This window comes from Molothrus aeneus, chromosome 9 (genome assembly GCF_037042795.1).
Source record: "Molothrus aeneus isolate 106 chromosome 9, BPBGC_Maene_1.0, whole genome shotgun sequence".
Taxonomy (NCBI): Eukaryota; Metazoa; Chordata; class Aves; order Passeriformes; family Icteridae; genus Molothrus; species Molothrus aeneus.
Genome location: NC_089654.1, coordinates 17,980,479 through 18,002,191, shown reverse-complemented (window position 1 = coordinate 18,002,191; position 21,713 = coordinate 17,980,479). Strand labels below are relative to the sequence as shown.

The 21,713-nt window shown below is 36.5% G+C and overlaps 1 protein-coding gene across 7 annotated transcripts in view; it reads right to left on the bottom strand.

Annotated features, from left to right (window-relative positions):
* PTBP2 (polypyrimidine tract binding protein 2) overlaps positions 1 to 21,713 on the bottom strand; it is a 185,702-nt gene that overhangs the window by 22,834 nt on the left and 141,155 nt on the right. For 6 of the 7 annotated variants that reach the window (XM_066556189.1, XM_066556190.1, XM_066556184.1 and 3 more), the window contains 2 exons: positions 20,179 to 20,209; positions 8,950 to 9,025 (listed from right to left, as the gene is read on the bottom strand). In XM_066556189.1, coding sequence (XP_066412286.1) covers positions 8,950 to 8,971 — 22 coding nt within the window. In that variant the 5' untranslated portion in view covers positions 8,972 to 9,025; positions 20,179 to 20,209. The remainder of the gene's footprint in view (positions 1 to 8,949; positions 9,026 to 20,178; positions 20,210 to 21,713) is intronic. The other variant, XM_066556191.1, reaches the window with a different exon arrangement.

Genomic DNA, 21,713 nt, shown 5'->3' with positions numbered 1-21,713 from the left:
CAGTATATAATTACTCGCATATATGTATATTAAATGTTTCTCTAACCATTATTTAACACAATAATTTATTAATTACTGTATTACCCAATTGATTTTGCATCTATTAGCATTGCTACCTAATACTGGCATTTTACACAGTTTTTCAACTTTTGCTGCAGTAAGTTTAAAGAACAAGCTTAAAAGAAGCATTTTGATGTACTAAATATGTGTAACTTTTTCTAAACAGCAACTAAGAGCTTTAACTTAGTTCACATATACAAGCCTCTCACACAATTTTATTTTTTACACAGTCTTAACCTCAACTACACAGTACTTGTAACTTTTTTTACTTATTGTAAAAAAAGCTATGTAGACAAGTGCCTGGGCAAAAACATTTTTGTAAAAAAGCAGATAAATATACTACAGTAATACAAAAAAATACAGAATTAGGCACAAAAGAACATATGGCAATCAGAAAACGGAGGGTGGGAGGGGCAGGATGGGAGGATTGGCAACAAGCATTCTCAGTGCTGTGGAATTGCCCCAAAAATGTTTTTAGCAGTAGGGCAGGTAAACACGACAAAAGCTGATTATTACTTATGGGCAAAAGCATCTCTTGTACAATGAAAGCTGAACTGGTACCATTCACTAAAAAACGAAGCCCACCTTCTTGAAGTAAAATTTATGCCAAAAGATTTAACAATGGATTTTGGAAGACAGAAGAAATGAACGTGTCAGCTGCTGAATGCAAAGAGAATATGTACTTTTACTACTTTTGGTTATCCATTCAGCATCACCTAACAGTAATTTCCTGTTCCAGTAATGAAGTGTGTATCATACACTAAATATGTATGCATGTTTAGTGAACTTCTCAAGACATTTGTGGAACAAATTAAATTTAGCTTTTAGGAGAGTTATTGAGAGATTCTGACACTGTATGACACCTCTCTAACTGTAGTCTCTTATTTGTCATTATAAATGGTACTTCTCAGCTGAAGACGCATCATTAAATTGCACTTGGGAATAGAAAACCACATTTATGACACAGGAGCACAACTTGTTCAGAGCCATTGAAAGGTGAATTTAACTACTGTTAAAACAACAATCTCATCCTCTAACAAATTTTATTAGCAGAATCAGGGTCCATAAAGGTTAAAAGCCAAGTCAAGGGAGCAAGGTACCAGAGGAATAACATGGTCTTTTGATAGAAATAGAATCTATGCCTAGGCAGCAACAACCTGAAAGATCCTTCCCTATACAGCACTTAAAACAAAATTGCTGAAACCTGGGGAGAGGCCAAGGGATGTTGGAGGAGATCTCACAAGCTGACTAATAACTACTGCTGAAACTGCTGTTAAACTGGAGACTTACTGGCAAGTAGCTGTTTCATGTTAGTTTGGCTTTCACTGGACTTGAAATTCTTGATCCAATTCAAACATTTTACTGCTAAAACTTTAACAAACACAGATATGCACTGAAAACAGCAGGCTACAATATTTGCATTGGGAGAAAAAGTTCTAAGAAGCACTGGGAGAATGACTAAAACACAGTGTTAGCTCATTTACAAATCAAGTTATAGCTGCAAATGCATAGTTTAAAAAAAATATAAACCAAAAAAAATTAGAAACCTAGCCCTGAATCACAGAAACATTTGGGTTGGAGAAGACCTTTAAGATCGAGCCCAACCATTAACCCTGCCCTGCCAAGATCCACTGAGCACAGGAATGGTTCTATTCAATTCAAACTACCATAAAAAACCCATGTTCTGTAACAACCATAGCACTGATCTAAGTCCTCTGCATCTCTCCACCAAGGAGATGAAGAATTCAGTTTCCATGTGACCTCAAGCAACTATATCTTAAAAAAGATGTCATCTTTACTAATGATATTCAAAGCATTATTCTCACATCCCAATAGGATACTACAATCTAAATACAATTGATACAAAAGCCACATCCCTGCTGCATAGAGTTCCTTTAATTCAGCATAGAGCAACTTGTTGAAATTGACTGTTTACAGGTTGACAAAGCCTTTAAATGGCCATAATCTGAGCAACTTGGATCCTGGCATTTTCAGCGAGAAACTCCTATTTTATTAAACAAAGAAATAGGAACCTATATAAAAAAGCAACAAAATGAACTGCAGTATACACAAGGCATATTTTAAGTCCAAGTCATTCAATCATTCAAGCTATGAATATTCAATGCAACCAAGCAGTTTTTGCAGAAAAACTGTTCTTTAAGTTCAGCCTAAGTCCTAGCAAAGAATGAATAGCTTACTATCTGATAATAACTGATTTTGAAATGATGAAATGATATGACCTAAGAGTTCTGAGACCTTTATTTTAGATGCATAATTTTTCTGTATCATAAACTTTTTTCATAAGCACACAATCTCCTAATACAGAAATGTAACTATGTGGGTACAGGCAAAAAAAATTTGGATATAATATTAAGTTGCTTTCACCCATTAGTTCCTGAAAAGAAGGAAAAAAAATGTAAAAATGACCACAAGACACTGGCTATAAATTCCCGCATATCTGCAGTAGTGAAATAATATATAAATACACATACTTCCTGCAGAAATCACTCTGGTTGACAACTGCCATTACATTCCAACAACCAATTAAAAAAAAATAACTTTTAGTTTGTACATACTAAAGACAAGAAGCTTAATAGCAGTAGTATTCAGTGCTGTTCTATGTAGAAAGCACTTCTTGCTTTACCTTGGCTAAATATATGTGATTTAATGTTATCAGCTGTAGAACATCAAGCACATAACCAGACAGGAAATAAGTGACTAAGAGAAAGGCAATGCAATTGAAGATATCTAGTTTATTAGACAAACATTAAAATGTTGCCCTGGCTACTGAACACAGTCATCTGCCTCAACCAACCAGCAACAAACTGCAGACAATCACAAATTGTATAATAGAGATCACTGTGGTTTCATTTCTGGAAAGTTCTTTTCTTAAAGAAAGTCTTCCTATACATACCCTACCCTGATGTAAGTGATAGAATGTAGGAAGGGAGCTGACCAGTGACCTCTCCCAGGCTCCCAAAAGCAAATGTACAGGACCTTTGCTTCAGCATGTAAATCTTTAAAAGTTCAACTTAAAGATAAAATGTGGAATTCAAAATGTTTGAAAGAAGAAGGAGATACTACACTCAAAATACAATAAAAACACATAGAATATGAAGTTGCCTGAAGTCCACATTTGTTAACCTTGAAGGTCAGGTTACATTGGTCAGTGTTAATTACATTTTGTTAATAGTTTTTTTTTTTTTGCTGTTTAATCACAGACATGAGCCATGTGCATACAAAAATCTTGACCAACCAATATTAAAACTATTTTACACTACAAAGACTACTGCTTAAGAGGAATTTGAGCTTAAATAAGTAAACACAGTGAAACAAAGAAAACTTGAATATAGCTTTTAATTGGCACATCTGCACATAGGCTGCGCCTGTTTCAAAATGCACTGAGTTTTCTAAGCAACTATGCTAACACATTTACAGGATGGTATAGTGGCTGTTCAATGCTGCAGTCTAACATGAATGCACTTAATTTGGTCCTTAAAAATATGTAAAAATACCACAGGCTAGTGTGAAATCCAACTGAAGTAGAACGAGTTACCACAGCATAGCAATGCAGACAGAAATTACCGAAATTGATGATAATAGCCACATTTTATTTCTCCCATCTGGAGATTTTTTACTTTTGTAAGTTTCTAAATCTGCATATCTGTAGAAATATGTAAAGTATACAGAATTATTAAATTACAATACCTTCCAATCACATGTAATGTACTTCTTAAAATCTTCCAAATTATTATTAATTGTAATCAATTTGAAAACTTCAGAAGTAAATCACCTAAGTTTAGGCATCATTAGTTTCAACTAATTACTAATTTTACTTAATGTGCTAGCAAAAATGGCACATCTATGACACATCTATGTTTACTGGCTAAGTTAAATACAGCACTTGAAATATTATTAGTTTGCTCAGTGCTAATTATTCTGTTAATATAATGAACTACCTACCGAAGTCACTCCTAACATTCCCTGCTAATTAAGTAAAAACAAGATCAACAGTATCATTCAAAGCTCCAGGAGTTTGGTGAGCTCAGCTGCAAAATGATTTTGGAATGTTTCTACCGATCTACTTTAAACACACAAATGTGAACAATGAAATTGATGGCAGCTGCAACAAGAAAACCTGCCAATTCTTCTTGTCTTTGACAAGCCAATTTTCATAAAACTTCCATCAACATCTTTCACTTTTTATCTACATCTCTTATAAATTTTACCTTTTTTGTATGTGGATTTCAGCAATGAGTTCATGGCATGAGCATCTCCACACAGATAACTCTTCCTACAACTTCCATTAAGCAATTCTCCTGAACAGCCAAAGCCTCACAGGAAGTTCAGTGAAAAAGTAACCCCTTAACAGAGGAGGTTACTCCTTTACAGAGGAAACAACTTTTCCAGTTTTTTAAGATAAGGGATTTTTTATTGCATTTAAAATCTGCAGAATAAATAACTATGTACTTACTAACATACAGCACTGAAAGGTAAAAAATTATTTATGTACAATCATTTGCAATCTGCCTTACTAATGTCTTCAAAACCATTAGCAATGTCAGAAACAGCAATATATATTTGAAGATCCTGGTTTCAGCTCTGGTTTCTCAGAATCCTGTTACCAAATCATATTTTAGCTTACTTAAAGAGCCTTTCTAGTCATTGTGCACCAACACAAAAAAATTTAACTCACGGATCTTTATGAGAAGATTATGCTCTCTAAAGAAATCAGAGTCAAGCAAGGTAACGGAAGAAAATAAGAATAGACTTTGACAATATTTTCAAAAAAAGCTAAAGAAAAACTAGCAGTAGTTTAAGCAGTAGTAAAAGGCCTGTAGTTCTGAGAACACAAATTTAATATACTCATGTCAGCTAGTGTTAAAAACATCAGAAACTTACACATGTAACATAAAAAAAGAACTTCTCAAGCTTAGATATTTGCTGATCTTGTACTTTACAAGTTGTTTTCTCTTGCTACAAATTCTAATCTAGTGGATGGGATCCTTCCCTTAATGTTTACAAAATAATATTCTGCCATCCTGTCCAACCTGGTTCAGGAACAAGAATAAATCTTGTATATTTAAATATAAACACTTAACTGAAATGAAATTCCTCAACAATGACAGTAATTAAATTTGTCCAAAACAGGGTTCAGAATTAAGAGGTAAAAGTCATCTTAATCCAAGTGTAGAATTCTGCTCCTTTACAGTCTTAAGACTGCTCTTTTACAAGACATAGAAATTTCTGTGCTTAAAACAGTAACTTCACCTGTAGTGACTGCTAATGTAACATGCTGTCACCTACACAGTCTGGAAGATGGATACAGGTGACAAAACTGTTTAGAAAAGGCCCAAGGATGAGGCCTTGCATTTTGAGCCATGTCCAACATGCTAGCCTTTTTTAGAGAATTACCAGTGATTCAAATTATCAGTAAGAATGCAAATCAAACATTTGTTCACCAATTTCACAAGTTTCTTTCACAAAAAAATAAGAAAGGATTCATCTGCAAGACTCCCTATAGGGCAGAGAAACTATTCCTCTTCCATGCCTTTCACTAGGAGAGAAGATTAGAGCCAAAAGTATTCATAAAAGCATTAAATTACTACAGTATTATCACTGAATGGCAGCTGAATTTAAAAAAAAACAAAACAAAACCCAAAAACCATCAAAAAAAAAACCCACCAAAAAAAACCCAAAAAACCCCAAACCCAACTCACTAAAGGAACAAAGGAACTCTTCCTATGATAAAAAGGTAGGATGTTCATTTTAAAAAAATCATCTCCAGTCTCACCCATAACGACACCGCCCTCAGTTCCACCAAAACCCATTCCTTCCAAGAAAAGGTAGGTTTTTTGACAACTTAGGCATTTTGGTGTAGGTTAATATTTCTATAGCAGAGAAAGAAATGAGGCTGTGATTGACAAGATTTTGTTCAAAGTTTAGGCCTGCTAAAGCACTGCTATTGATAACTGCTTTTTTGATTTGTACACTTTCACCAATAAAAGGCTCAGAGGATTACAAAGACAAACCATCTCTTTCTTCTGTTCTCCTAGCTACCTACTTAGAAAAATATCACAGAATCAGATATTGGAAATATCACAGTCAAAACCAGAATAGGTTTCTATATTCTCTGGGAAACAATGGCCAAGTCTCATAATAATACCATGACACTTCCCAACCCTAAGAATGAAAGGGCAAGAACAAGTATTAGTTTTACTAGGCAGATATCTACAACATGTCTCATTTTCAAGGGACTTAATAAATGATCACAAGGTTCCTGAAGCCCTAGAAAATTTGGGAAAGATTCATCACCTTGGCTACAGAAAAAAATAATTGTTTAATTGACTAAAGTTTTAAATTCTTCTGAAGAGAAAAAGTAATAGCAGAACTGAAGCAAAAGGAGGACATCAATTCAGATAGAATGAACACTTGAATTCATTTGGCTTCAGGAGATGGCTACAAAAAATTAACACAGGCTTCAATTTCATATCTAACTACTTCTGAGTTTACAATCTGAACTTGTAAACTGTGCAAGTCTGGAAAAAGTACTTCCTGGCTCACAGTAAAAAAGAGAGCTACGGGAGGATATATTCAGAAGCTGAACAGAGGATTTATCCTTCTCTACAGGGGTTTTTTGTGCTACTTCAAACAGACAAGCAGAATGAAATTTGAATACAATACCAAGAAAATGTTTAAAAAATAGAACACCCAAACAAACTAATCTCCTTTTTACAGACTGCTGTAGAGAATGACTTGAATTACAGCACTGCATTCACATTGTGGGTTTTTGTTTGTTTGGAATTATTTTTCCACCAATCTTCTTTACATATTACTGAATTTATATGAAACTTTTAATGACAGGCATCTGATACTACAGGAACCAGACCACTACTCTAACCACTGCTGCTAATGAGACTGTTTCTTGAGTTATGGTTACGGATGCGAAAAACCCCAAACAGAGAAACCCCACCCACACCAAGAATACTCCCACACACAACAAACAAACTCCCAAGAATAAAACCCAAACCCTTAATCAGCTGGGAAATAAAAACAAAATGGGAAGCAACATATCTGTTAAATACATCAAACTTCTATCCCATACATCAACCTAATAGGATCAAAACATGTGTTTCCATTCTCCGAATTTTTAAAGAAGAATTTGTATGTAAGGGCTGCTTACACAAGCTTTCGTGTTTCTTGTTCTGAAACCTCAAAATTATAATTCTTATTTCAATTTTTTTCTTTTACCTCCTTTTTCCTTTGATAAATTAATTTGCGTTTATTTTCCTGGAACTAAAAGTTTATCTAAAAATATATATATAATTTGGTAATGTTTAGGACTTTGTCCTGTCTTAATGTTCTCTGCTGATACCCCAAACCCCTGGCACACAACTCTTTCCATAGCTGTTTCTTGTTTAAGTAAAGCAAACTGATGGAGCACTAAATATCCAGGACTGAAGAGGACATCAAGAAAATGAACAAAAGAGGGACCTCTTTCAGAACCAGAAGGAAGTAAGAAAAACAGAAAAGAGAGACATATGTTCTGGGGTTCCAAAAATAGCTGTGAATGCACTACACTGCACTGCATTTCTGACTTACTCCAAAGTAATAACCTCGTCACCTTTGGTTACAGAACTGCCAGTGGAAGTGGTTTTGTTCTGCTGCCACACTCCTCCACTCAACACCACCCTTTGTCTACAACTGTGCAATCACATGACTGATCAGTAAGCTGCTCCAAGAGAAAACTACTTTATTTTGTTAGAATAGTTTAATGCTGCATTAACTTACTCTGCAAGTGTATGAGCACTCCAACAAAAGAGTGCAGCAGAAACGTGGATTTGGAGGTTTTTCTGCTTGTGCTAAAGATGTAGGATGAGAAAGCACAGAGCCACCCATTCTGGCAAGAGCTGTCACCACAGCATCCTAATGGTAACATGAAATTGCACCCTGAATCCCAACCTCTTACTAACAAATTAAAATGGAAATAGTCTGCGATTAATATCAGTGATTATACTGCTGACCCCATGAATACAGAAAATCAGGCACAGTAGAACAGTGAACCAGGCAAGTAACTGGAAAGTGCAGCAACCCTCTGATGTCATGAATTAACTCCTCCACATCTCTAAGGCAAGAGGGAAAAAAAAGAGAAAAAACCCACAAAAAAATTAATAGTACGGTAGAAAAAGAAAAAAGAGAAAAAGCAAGACCTCTGAAATGAGCTTTCCAAGGGAACTCAATGTACATTCAACATACAGAAGCATTAAGTGCAAGAGAAGGCATTTTAGTGTGTGTCAATTAATGAAAAAACCTTTCTATCTAGCATCACCAGAAAACTGATTCAAGAACAGCCACAGTCATTTTGCTCTGATATTCTACCACTGCGATCTCAAACTGAAGGAGCAAAGTGAAGCTTCCTGCTTGAGCAGTGACCCAGAACTCTCTCTTCCTGAATCCACACTGTATTATCAAACTGGCACAGTGGTCTTCCCTGTAACACCCAGACTTGTGGGTGACCATGAGTAAAGAAGTTGATGTCACACAGGAACTGGGCTGTTTACCTTTGCCTGAGATTTTACTGGGCTGTTTACCTTTGCAGTTGAGATTCCTTCCTTTAAGGGTAGTTGTACAAGACAACTGTGATTTTTCCTCCCATCACCCACCAACAATTTCGTGTGCAGACATCTCAAAGTTGCCTGTTGATTGTGGGATCATTCTTCTCAGACACCCAAGGTTTGTAGGAAATACAAAGTCACTATATTCTAATACAAGCCAACAGTTTATCCCTCTATAGCACAACGGATTCTTGTTTTGGTGTTCTCCCCTTGTAAACAGGAAATGAGTCCAAGTATAAATTATAGATTTCTCCTTTGAAAGGGCATCACTTACCAGTAACTACCATGCTGCTCATGTTAGAGTTCGGGCTACTGAGTACACTGCCTGAAAGAAGTTCGTCAGATCCTCTCTAAAAAGAAAGAGACAGTAAGAGATTTTTTTTCCTCTATTTTGTGATTTTTAAAGATGATACTTCCTCTTTTCAGATAAGTGCAACAATTTGAAATCTAAGTAAAGCGGAATATTTACATGGCAATCTGAAATGAGAGCAGCTTAAGCACAGTTGTTTAACCCACCACTGATATAAAGCCATCTCTGGACACGATGAGAACTGCTGAACAATAATTTTGCCCAGCATTCCAAATTAAAATATAATTAAATAAATTTGTTCTACTTCAATAACATTTAAATTAATTTAAGTTTTAATATTTTAATACACATATATATTACACTATTAGATCTAGCTGAAACTACAAGGGAAATCTATGCAAAGAGAAATATGGAGTTTAGCTCAATTTTAACACCCCTATTTAAAAACAAATATTTAATGATCACAGGAAATGAAATCAGTTTTCATTTTGGGGACCTTCATTTTTTTTCTGCAAAACACAACTTAGGGCAGGGAATTACATCTTCATCGTAGTTCTTAAAACATGACAAATATCAATTAATGAATGACTTAAAAGTGAGCTGCAAAAATCAGGAGGGTTTATATTAAAATCATACACGATAACCCTTTCCACAAATGGTAAGATGGGCACTTGACACAGCTGAAGAGGCGCTTCTTTTCACAACCTTGTTGCTTCTTTTTTTCTTTTATGCCCCAACCCTCTTCACTCTCAAGACTTCATCCCTCAAAGAGTCTACAAAATCTTTATGTGATCTTTCAATAAACAAAATATTTAAACCATCCTTTGAATATTATCTTGAATTTCTTACAGGTTCTTTCCCACTTCAGAAGTATTTCCGCAGCACCCTTAAGACTAATCCAGGTCACTGCTAAAATGGCAATGAGGAAAAAAAAAAGTTTCTAACCATCCTTATTAAAATACATGGGTTTAATTCTGTTGTGGACACTACAAGAGAATCAAGAATAGTTCATGAATATGTTTTACAGGGCACTTCAATACTTCATAATAAATTCATCTGAGACTATTACCTTCATAGACAGCACAGCTGAAAGACTTACAAAAATCAAACCCTTACCTTTTTCTCATACTGCACTCTATTTGTGTCCACCCAGAGAACAGTATGTTAAAGTTTATATATGTGTACACACATATAGAGCCATTAAAGTTTACTTGGTTTTCAACATCAGCTCTGAAGAATCTCTATACAGTTTACTGAATGCTCTAAGCTTGTAAGGGTACATAGCAAGCAACAAAGCTGTGCCTATCAAAAGAGCAAGAATTCCTTAAGATTGCATCATTCCTAATACCAAGATCAGATAGAACCATGACAGGGACTATGTCTTGTCCTTTTCCATGTAAGGATGCATTTCTAATCAGATATAACTAGGAAAAATTTAGCTAGGTAGAACTGAGAAGCAACTTATAGGAAGTTATAGAAATTCTCTGTTTTTCTAACTACATTGCTTCCTACTACTGACGTAATATGCAGGTGTAAGTTGAAACATAAACATTCTTTCCCTTTCATGTTCTACTTTTTCTAACATAATATTGACAAGGGTAGAATGCTGCAAAGTTGAAGTTTACTAGCAGCATTAGGTTACTCAGTGGTAAGTGCAGTTCTTTCTGCTTGCAATACCCATCAGGCTTTGCTTGGGAGCCCCTGTCTGCAGCCTGGCCAGCCCAGCTGATCAGGCAGAAGTAGCAGCAGACACTGAATCTGTTCATAATCCAGCTGATTAAGATAATTCACCAGCATTTTTCCCCCTTAATACGACAGGCATAAATTTGCAATGGTACAGTAATTACTACATAAACAGCTGAAACTACCCCAGTACCAAATGAATGCTCTTCCCAAAACCTGTAGGAACTTCACAAATCTGAAATATCGCAGATTTCAATTGCCTCCAGCTTCAGAAAGTTACTTACAACAGCAACAGCTGAATGAAAGAGTGCAAGAATGATTATAGAAACTTCTGGTTCCTAGTAAATCTGGCTTTCAAAAAAACTGTTAATTTCTTAATCCACAGCAGAAAAATACAAAAGGAGCACAAATTACTCAACAGAGTAAATATTCAGTTCCTGTATTTGTGTTTCATGAACAGTTCTCTCTTCATTTACAACCATATCATTTTACATTTCATGAATACCTTCAGAGTCAATCACAAGACTTTGACATTGCACTTGAAAGTTTTAACATTTTTGCTTCCGCAGAACAATTAAATGTGACTTTCTTGCGCTGGCCTGTATCATAAAATCTAGACTTGTCTTATCTGCATAAATTAGTGTTCAAAAGTCTGATTCACATATGTACAGGTTCATACATGAAATGCTCTTCCAACTCCCCTGTGAAATCACAAATGTATAGCAAACCTCTATTAACTCACTCCAGTACATATTTCCCAAGCTTTTGGTCAAAGACAAAGATCTCTCTTACCACGAGAGTAATGATCATATAGATATACATGCTTATTTTTCCTAATTGGTTCTTAAGCAGCCTAGATCCTTCTGTATTTTTCAGTATGCAACTTTGAAACCAGCTCTGCAGCAAAAGACACGATGGACTTGGATACAGAGTGGTAAATTACAAAATCAAAAGCAGTACCTGCCTGGTTTTTGCTATTTACTTCAAAAGGGTTGTCTGAAGATCTTGGTTGGCTAGCAAAGCAATTTCATAAAAGGATCTAAAGTAAGCCAATGTGTGCTCTTAGACTGGCACTACTGTGTAACATAATCCCTCCCAAATTACATAGACATACTTATTTTACTTACATTTATTCAGCAGAGATATGGGCGTATTCAATTTGTGGTTTGGGTGCTTGGTTTTGGTTTTATGTGCATACTCTTTTACAGGGTGCTAAGCCAAAAAGGACTAACACCATGCTCCACGAGCAAAGCTTTTCATCACTCTGTTATGTCACGCATGAATTTCAAAATCATAACCAATTTCCCAAGCATCTCAAATATTTAGTTAGTCTCAGTCACAAAAGTTCTGCTAGTCAAATGGTACAAACCTTTAAACTAAATTAGATAATTGTATTGAATGTTTCAGAGCTAAGGAAACCAAACTCAGATGTTTGAAGAGCACACAGAATCAGACTCAAGGAAGAAAGATCCAACAGCAACATTCACTTAACTCTTTTCCCTGTCTGTGCAAACTGCTGTGTTCTAAAGAATCAAAGCAAGTTTGAGATGGTATAACAGTACTGAAGATCACAAATACAGAGATGGCAAAAACATTCTCATCTAAGTTATAACAAAAAAATAAAAAACCACACTATGACTATATTTCACCATAAACTGCAAAGGAAAGTTACTGTAACAGCAACACAGTAGAGACAAATTCAATATCCATTTTAGCATGAGGCAAGGAGATTATTAAGAACAAAATAAGAAGTACAAACTCCTATCATACTATTAATACCTCATCTTCTGACATCTAGGCCTCAACAGCACAAGTCTTCAACGGCATATTTCTGTTCCTACCAATGTCAAGAAGACAAATCTACATCAATCTTCCACAAAATCTAACAACTAACTGCTCAGATCAGAGCTATCTATACTTTATGAAACCAGTATCTACCAAAATATGAGTATACAAAATAAACAAGGAAATTTCCAGGCTAACATCTTGCAGCGAGCAAACCCTGAATTTGTCACAGTCAATACCACCCTTTCACTTCAGCCCATGTTATCACCTTATCACCCCCATGACCCCATGAAAGCATCTCCATGCATGGTGGGAAAACATCATGTTTAATGCATGGCATCAGTCAATGGATTTATGTAAAACTGACATGCAGGACCACTTTCAAAAAATACAAGAAATAAACCAAATCCGACTTTTAGTGCATATTTAAATGAAAGTTCAGTTATATATACAAAAATTATTTTACATACTGTAAATTAAAGACACCACTTTGATATGTTTAGCTGATTTCCCTAAGTGAATACTTATTTCTTACACTGTCACTTCTGCAATTTACAAAATCAATACACAAAGAGAAAGAAGAAGCCCCTAGCTCAGCAAATGAATGTCCTAGGTCCTTGCTTTAAGTTATAGCTAACTCAAAATCCTTCACAACACAAGCTGGATTTACACTGCAGAATTTCAGATTTTTTCCCTCCATTAAAGACTATTACAAAGCTTTGTGCTATCACAGGTTTTATTACATATCTATATAATTTCAGGAAGTCATTACAGTCATACTATGCTTCCAAGCTAATTAAAAATATACTATTTAGAAGTCTTTGCAAACTATTTGCCTCATATTCCAGATGAGGCTTTAAATACTTAACACCTTCCCCAGATTTTATTACATCCAAGGGTTTAGTCTTTTATGCACCAGAATACTTTTTGGCTTTACATCAGAGAAACACTGGCTTTTTTGCCCAATAATTCAGGGCTATGGAGACTCTGATCAGAAGTTTTGGCTAAACCTAACCTAACAGGGTATTACCGACAGCACAGTGTAGAAGCACTACAATACTCCTAGAAACAGTAAACAAGTGACTCCTAGAAATAGTTAACTTCTGTTAAAAAGTCAATAGTATCACCTAAAAAAAATTTCTTAAACTCACACTAGAAAATAAAATTACAACACTCAAAGATATTGAAAAATACATTTTTTTTACAAATACTCTCATTTGTGGTGTTTGTATTTGCTGATATTAGAAACCTCTCTCAAAACCAGGATGATTCTGCCCTTCCCATTTCCCTCTCTCTGCCTTTCCCCCCCAAAAGGAAAGACAAGTAAGAGAACTTCAGCTGCACTGCACATTCACCACAGTCATTCTCAGCCTACAGACATGAATTTCCCAAGGGGTATGACAAGCCAGGAGACAGATCTCGTGATTTAAGGAAATCCAACAGCACTGTAAAACACTATTTCTAACAACATCTGGGAGCAATTTAAAAGAAAGAGCCAGAAACCTGATGGTATGGGAGAGGAATAAGCACATGACAGTTTCAACCCAGACATTAAAACATTATCCTCTAGCAGTTACACATTGTAAACACACTGCTTCAATATCTGAAGTAACTTTGGGGACTGGACTTTCGAAACAACAGAAAACACACTTTGAACCCCCAAACACAGCATTTATAAACTTTGTTCAGTTTACATGTGATGGATTAGAATTTAAAAGGATGCTTCATTTCTAACATGATAAATTTTTATATGAAACACTGCATAAATATACCCTCACATAATCTTTTGTCAAGAAAAAACACTTGATCTGCCTTATGCTCTGCTTATATACACAACTGTCAGAACACATAATCCAAACTACCCTGAGGAATTTGTTACACCTCTCATAAGTACAGGATCACAGAATACCCATGCAGGACAGAATGCATATTCAAAAGAAACTCCACGCAGGTTCATAATTATTCTACAACGCATACAGTTTAATTATAAGGTCACTGTTACTTCACCAGAACCTTATATGCATGGAGTACACCTACTTGAATAATTTTAAAGAATACACCATTTAACTATACTGGCATGAAATCAGTTAAGTCGTGAACTCTATGGGCGCTTAGTAACTCACTTATACCATCACTTGCTTTTCATTCAGTACTAAGTTCCCAAAAAAGGTTTGTGAATTGGCTACTGTTGCACCAGTATCACAGTGACAGAAAAATGGAATGCAGCTTGATTTGCTTGTGAAAACATGGCCTGAAGCTCTAGGAAATGGGAAGGGTATTTGCATATGGCATTAGTGCATGTTTTCAGAGGTGGTGCATGTGATCCGTTTCTCTTTGTATAACCCCTCAATTAAGATGCAAAACTAAGTCTTCTGCTACAAATGAAAACTACATGATTTCAAATTAGTGAAAGATATCAAAATTTATTAAACAGGTACACTAAAACTTCCTTACATAGAGTGAGCATACCTACTACAGAGAACAAACTAAGTTTCAACATGTTTCCTTTCTTTCCATTTTCAGCTTTTCTTACTTCTTCACATATATTACAGTGACAGAATGGGCATCACAAAAAAAAAAAGCACAAAGAAAAAAAGAACTGAAGTCAGCTGTTCTGAGAATAAATATGAAAGCCATTTCAAACAGGATCAATTTATAGAAGTTACTGTTATCAGATATCTTTACTGTTAACAGATATCTTTCATTGTAAGAAGTTATTTTTTGTTACTATGGACATGCTCCCCATACCACTGCTGGAAAAACAAATCCAGATGCCATTTCTAAACTTTTGAACATGGTCAGACTTCAGCCTTACTTCACTGCAATAATGCTCCACATGTCTTTTTTGCTGTTTACTGCTGCTAGCACAACTTAAGTATTATTAAAAACAAAGGTTGTCTAAAAATATTATCACACCTTACACAAGACTAAAACACCTCTAATTCACAAACAACCCATTTTTCTCACATCACCGTGTCTTTGTCTAGTCTACCAGCAATTATATTAGACATATAAGGTTAGCCCAAAACTCTAATACTAACATTTTAAATACAACAGATTATCACATGGCATTTGTCTGGATGAATAAACTGATTTTTTATCCTACTACTCCCTTCTTTTTAAGCAGCCAAAATTACAACAGTGAAGGCAAAAAATTTGAGAGAGTACAAAACTGAAAGGAACAGGCTTGTGAAATAAGTTTAGACTAAATTTTAGAAGTGGGAGTTTATCTTCTGACAACTTGCTAGAATCTGACTTTCAATCCTATTTTCATTATATTGTGTACAGTTGAAACAAAAAGTCACAGCACATCTACAGTATCTACTTGTTTCCACCATGAAAAAATTCTCAGTTATTACTAGCAAAAAAGGTTCAGAATATAGTTTTGTAAGACAAGACTATGCCTCAGAACATGAGTTAAAAAACCAAAGTGGACAACGATTTAAGAGTACTTAAGACTGCTACTTCGTGCTCTCTCCCCTTTCTCCCTCAGTTCCTTTCTCTGTCAGTTCTTAGTTACTGTCCTTCCCTCATACAACTATATTCCTCCGTGTTAAGTTTCAGTAACCAGGAAGAAGGGGGACTAGGAAATACTTTCCTGTTTGGAAAACTTAGAAAGTACTAAAGTTCCTTAGCATGTTCTACCCATCCCAAACGCAACACAACCACCAATTCCCTCATCTCTTAAGCACACTGACACGGCCGAAGCCCTGACCTTGGAGAGAAGAAGGCCATCCCCACATCTTTAAACATTGCAAAACTCTGTTCACAGGAATGAGCTTTCTCTCCTAGCTACAACTGGGGCTGTCCATGCTTGGCAGCTGAAGCCTGGTTTTTGGCCAGTATCCTTAGCACTGTCAAGAAGGTCAAAAATTTCCCAAATGCTGTGCACCAAATAATGTTCCAGGAAGAAATGCCTGGTTCTGTTCTCCTGTCAGATAGAAGAACACCTCAGCTACTGTGAAACATGCAATGCACATACACAGAATGAGTCACTCAATTGTTCAAAGCCCATTTACTGCACAGCTACCCATCCAGGAGGAACATCCATCAGAAACATCCATCAGACTGAAGTGGCACACACTGAAACCATCAATATGCACCCAGAGTTCACCTAAATTATTCCCTACACCTGTGTTACATATGTTCCTTATGTTTTCATATCCTTCCAAAGATTCTTTTAATTACTCCATAGGAAAGATACATTATATACTTCATACATCCAACGGCTGAAAAAGGCTTTATCATACCAAGTGCCAAATCAGATATCAAGATTAAAGCACTGTAATGTAAAGAGAACACAAGAGAACAATTCAAAGTACAGTTATTAGATGCTGATACTCCAAACTGTATAACCAGAGAGTAACTAAGGGCCTGATGTAATAAGAACAGAGCAACTCCAATGTACTTTTTTAAAAAAGAAAAAGCAAACATTTGCTAGAATATGATAAATTTTTGAAATTATGCACAAAGAAATCTATAAAATGTATAAAATTTCTCCAGGGAACTGAATTTTTTAAAATTGATGAACTATGTAAATATTACCATTCCTGGAATCCTTAACTCTCCTTTATTCAAGTATACTTTGCACAAACTGCTCATATACAATGCAAGTTCACAAATCAGCATCAGACGAGAGCTAAAGCTCATTCCTTCTTGCATTATTTTGCAAAATGTAATGTAAGGGGTGAACTGTGTGCAGTGACATTTCCTTGCCTCCATGAATTCTAGGTAAGCAAAACAAGACATTACAGACCAAATCAAGTATGAGTTATCTCATTTATATTTACAAGATGACTGGGTTGTGACATGTTCTAATGCTTTCAGAAATTAAAGCACGTTGCTCCTCTGACAGATTTGAGCTAGGAAACGTGTTCCCACTGCATATTTTGAATTGCACAAATCCTCACATTTATTCTTTGTAAACCAAGTTCTCAAGTTGTATTCATCATTTTTTCCACCTCCATTTTAAGTTTTAAGTTTTGTACTGGTTTCTAGTGTTAATTTCTGGTGACTCAACATGTAAATCAAATGAAGACCAAACACCAGATGAACAAAAATGTTTTAAAACAAATTAAGTATACAATACAAATAAATGGTAATAGTTTCAAATTTATCCCTCATTTGTAGGTAACTCTGATTATAAAACTGTTAATAAAGCATTATAAGGAAGCATTCCTTTTACTTTATACTTGCCTTGACCACATGCAGTTCCCTAAGCTACAAAGCCCTCCTTTAATGGAAAGACAATACCCAGACTACAATAATTAACTTCTCTTACTCTTTTATGAATGGATTTAAAAATATAACAAGTGCACTTTGCTATTTAAGAGAACAACCAGCGAGATAACAGTTAATATAACTTTTAAATTTGCATTGACATGACTGATGATGATAAAATAAAGCAAATTTTCCAAACAGAAGAGTCACATGTCACCATCCATTTCTCCGAGTATAATTGAATACATCACAAACATGTTTTGCAAGTGATCAGCACATACACTCTAAGTGAAAAATATCAGAAAGCATCAAGTACAAAAATTATTCTGGATAAGGCAACTTCTCACAGCTAAATCCCTGCCCACATCCTATGACTATCCAGTCTCAACAAAAGCAGTGTTGGAAGAGCATTAAAATTGCTAATGCAATTCCTTGGATTCAAAACTTAATTCTTACACATTCCCACAGCACTCCATGAAAAGAAAACTTCCAAGGGAAGGCCAGATGACTGATCCCAGTTGTTTATATACACTTGACAGGCAAAGCATTCCTCAACTTGAAAACATCAGTCCATCAAGAGCCATGAATAGTCACCATAAGGACAACTGTTTCACATGTCCTTCCACAAAACACGAGTGAAGCTGGCATTACATCACTATGCGCACTCAATTAGACAGAAATCCCATTTTCCATTCTTAGCAGTACCTTGAGATAATTAAAGAAGCTCCAGAATACAATCTAGTTTATTCCTCCCATATTTAACAGCTTTTTTCAGGAAATCATCATCCTTATTTTTTATTTGCACTACTTCCATGCACAGACTGTTTTCTTCCAGAAACCAGAAAGCAAGTCCATTTTTACAAGCAAAAAGCACAACTTTTTGATACTTCTGAACTTTTCCTTGTAGTTTTTAATCACTGCCTCCAATACACCTGTCTTGCCTTCTTTCTTAAATTCATACATAACTTCTAAAATCAACAGAAGAAAGCAGTTACATCATCTGAAGCATCTGTATTTCATTGTCTGGCAAGTATCTTAAAATTTGGTTCCAAAATGGCACTACCCACTTAGACATAGTTCATAACACTCAAGTTCTCATAGACTGAAGTTGCTCACAGGAAAGAGTAAAAGGGATACTGAATCCATTTACTTCTCCTGAAGTGACAAATGCTAGAATTTAACATCCAAGTAATACATGGTCTACTTGAAACTACTTCTTCACTAGAAAGAAGAAAAATTACTAAGGGTAATTAATGATTTTATATTTTTTGCCCTGAAGTCGTGTACATGGAGCACAGTTTGCTGCTGAAAGACTTGGAACATCCTCAGGTATCCCTCCAAACTACTAAATACATTGCTAATTTTTAATGAGTTAACACTTTGTCCTCCCAGGCATCAGAGAAATAATCATGTCAGTTCTAGTGTGATTAGCTCCCACGGAAGTCCCTTAATAACTACACTTTACTCATGATTCAGAGAGTGAGTTTCAGCTTGTCTCCAATAGTGCATGAACATATGGAGCTGGATGGGTCCAGAATCCACATAACTGACTTCTCACAGCCCTTCCTAGAAGCAAACTTACCCAGAAACATTATACAGGTAGAAGAGCTGCTGTATCTACAGGCTGACTGTATTATAGAAGAACTAGTCCAAATCCAGCAAGACCAATACTGAATGTGAGCAAGTGGGCCTTTCTAGACAAAGCTGGGCTGAGCAAGCAGCTAACACTGATCAGCTTCAGGTGAAAAGGCAGGTACACAGCACAAGCTACAAAGTCCCTGAACAAACATGAAGAGTTAACCATATGCACTAGAAAATTTCTGCTTCTACCACTGAAATAGAACTGCTCTCATGCATTCATTAAAGTTCTTTTGTCCCATATCCCTTTGCATACACATTATTTATCTACTACTACGGAGTACTGATCTAATTCCTGTGATAGATTTGAATCAAAAGTGAAATAAACAGTAAATTAACCGCTATTTAGAAGACCTTTCCTTGTTATGAAAGTACACTAAATTCGTAACTTAACTTGAGAAATAAAAGTTACAGCAAAGCAAACACCCACTTCTGTGTCTACATAACAAATTCTAGCTCCCATTTTTCTGTCCTCTTATAGATAGTCATTTCTTTTTTAACTTCAGTGGGAACTTTTTTGAAAAAAATAATGGGGAGGGACAGAGAAAGTATGACTTTTACAGGCCCCATGCAACAATGTGGGAGTGGTGTTTTGAAAAAAAGTATGATAAATCAAGTTCCAAAGCAAGAAGCTGAAATCACTACATTAATCCAGAACCACTGTTCACAGCTCAGTGCCTAGAAAAGTCTTTTGTGTAGAGGCTCCAATTTACCTCTAGAGATTTTTGGTTAATAAAGCATACACGACTGACTAGATATCAGCTCACAATGACCAGTTAAAATCTTCCAACATGCAATTATTGATGCTCAAAGTAGTTCATTTTGCATCAGCACTCTACCCCCTTATTTGTTAAGTGCACATCCTACCTTCACACCAACGGCAACATCAGTGACAATGCTGCAAAAACAGAAAAAAACAAGAACATAAGTAAACCAATTTATCCTCATAAACCAAACTTTTCAATGTCTTGTAATGACAAAATTATGAGGAAACAAACAGGCAACAAGCTCCCCGAGCAAGAAACTATGTTCAAGAACATATAGGACTGAAATACAAAAGAAACTTTGAAAAGCCACTGAGCTCCCACAGCTTGTAGGCCTTTCACAGAGTACAAAGTTTCAAGTAAATGTTACTCCAATGCAGCACTGTCAGGAAATTTATTTAGGAAACTTGTGTTTTTGGACATGGGATTACAGGGTAGAAATAGAATAAATTAAAAGTAAGTACAAAACTTCTCACAATTAACTAAACAACTAATTCAGCAACATAGCTGAACCTTTTTTTGACCCACTCTTTGAACAGCAGAAAGCAATTTTTTTTTAATTAGCTTGGAAAAAACCCCCAACACATTGGCAGCTAAACCTATATGAAATTTAATGAGGTACACCTATGAAAAACACTGCAACAGGTCTGTCAGGTACATCTCTTCCTTAGAGGTTGTGACATCACCACTCACAGTGTACACCACAATCCTAAAAGATACCTCAGTCCACAAACACACACAGAAAAAAGAATATGGGAGAGCATTCCACAATGTAGTACTCATTCGTAGTTCTCAGATAGGATTTGTAACTCCTACCATTATAACCACAACCACAAAAAGCCTTGGGAACTCTCACAGTTGAAAGGTTATATATGCTTAAAGCATACCAAAGAGATGGCTTCTCTGTTTGAATCAGAGTAAACAACCTAATAGGAGATTTGGAAGCTGAAAGCTGTTGTATTTACACTGAAGGCTACAGCCAGCAGCCCGCTTTCCAGGTGCAACAAAAAGCAGGCCTGGCGTGCAGTGCCTGCCCATCCAAGCCCCTACTGTCCCATACTGCCAACTGCTTCCAACCTTCCCTTCTTTGGTTTTTACAGCCACTCCACTGTATATACAAAGGCATCTCTCCACCTGGGGAGGGGGAGAAGCCGAAGGGCTTATTAGGCAGTTTCTGAAAACAAAAGAGCTCGACATCTGGCTCCTGCTGGCATCGCTCCTCCCCTCCAGCCAGCTCCAAAACAAACCCGAGCCCTGCAACGCGCCCCTCCTCGCCCCCTGGCCAGAGGAGAGATGCCAAAGGCGGGGGGAAGGAGGGAGCGAGAGGCTCTGGGGGGCGAGGATGAGGGCAGATCGCGCCCCTTTACATCGGGACGCGGCGTCTCGGGCACTACACTTAATTAGGGGGCAGCCCAAGGCCCTCGGCGATTTGAACGGGGGACCCTACAGAGGGGCCCACGTTACGGAGAGGCTGAGCCCCGTCCGGCTCCGCTCCCAGCCTGCGTGGGGCCTCAGGCTTCAGCTGTCCCGCGGCGGGAAGCTCCTCGCTCCCCACACCCTCGGAGACGCCCGCCGACAGCCAGCGAGCGCCCGGCACCGGGACAGGTGCCACCAGCGGCCGGCAGCACAAAGCGCGGC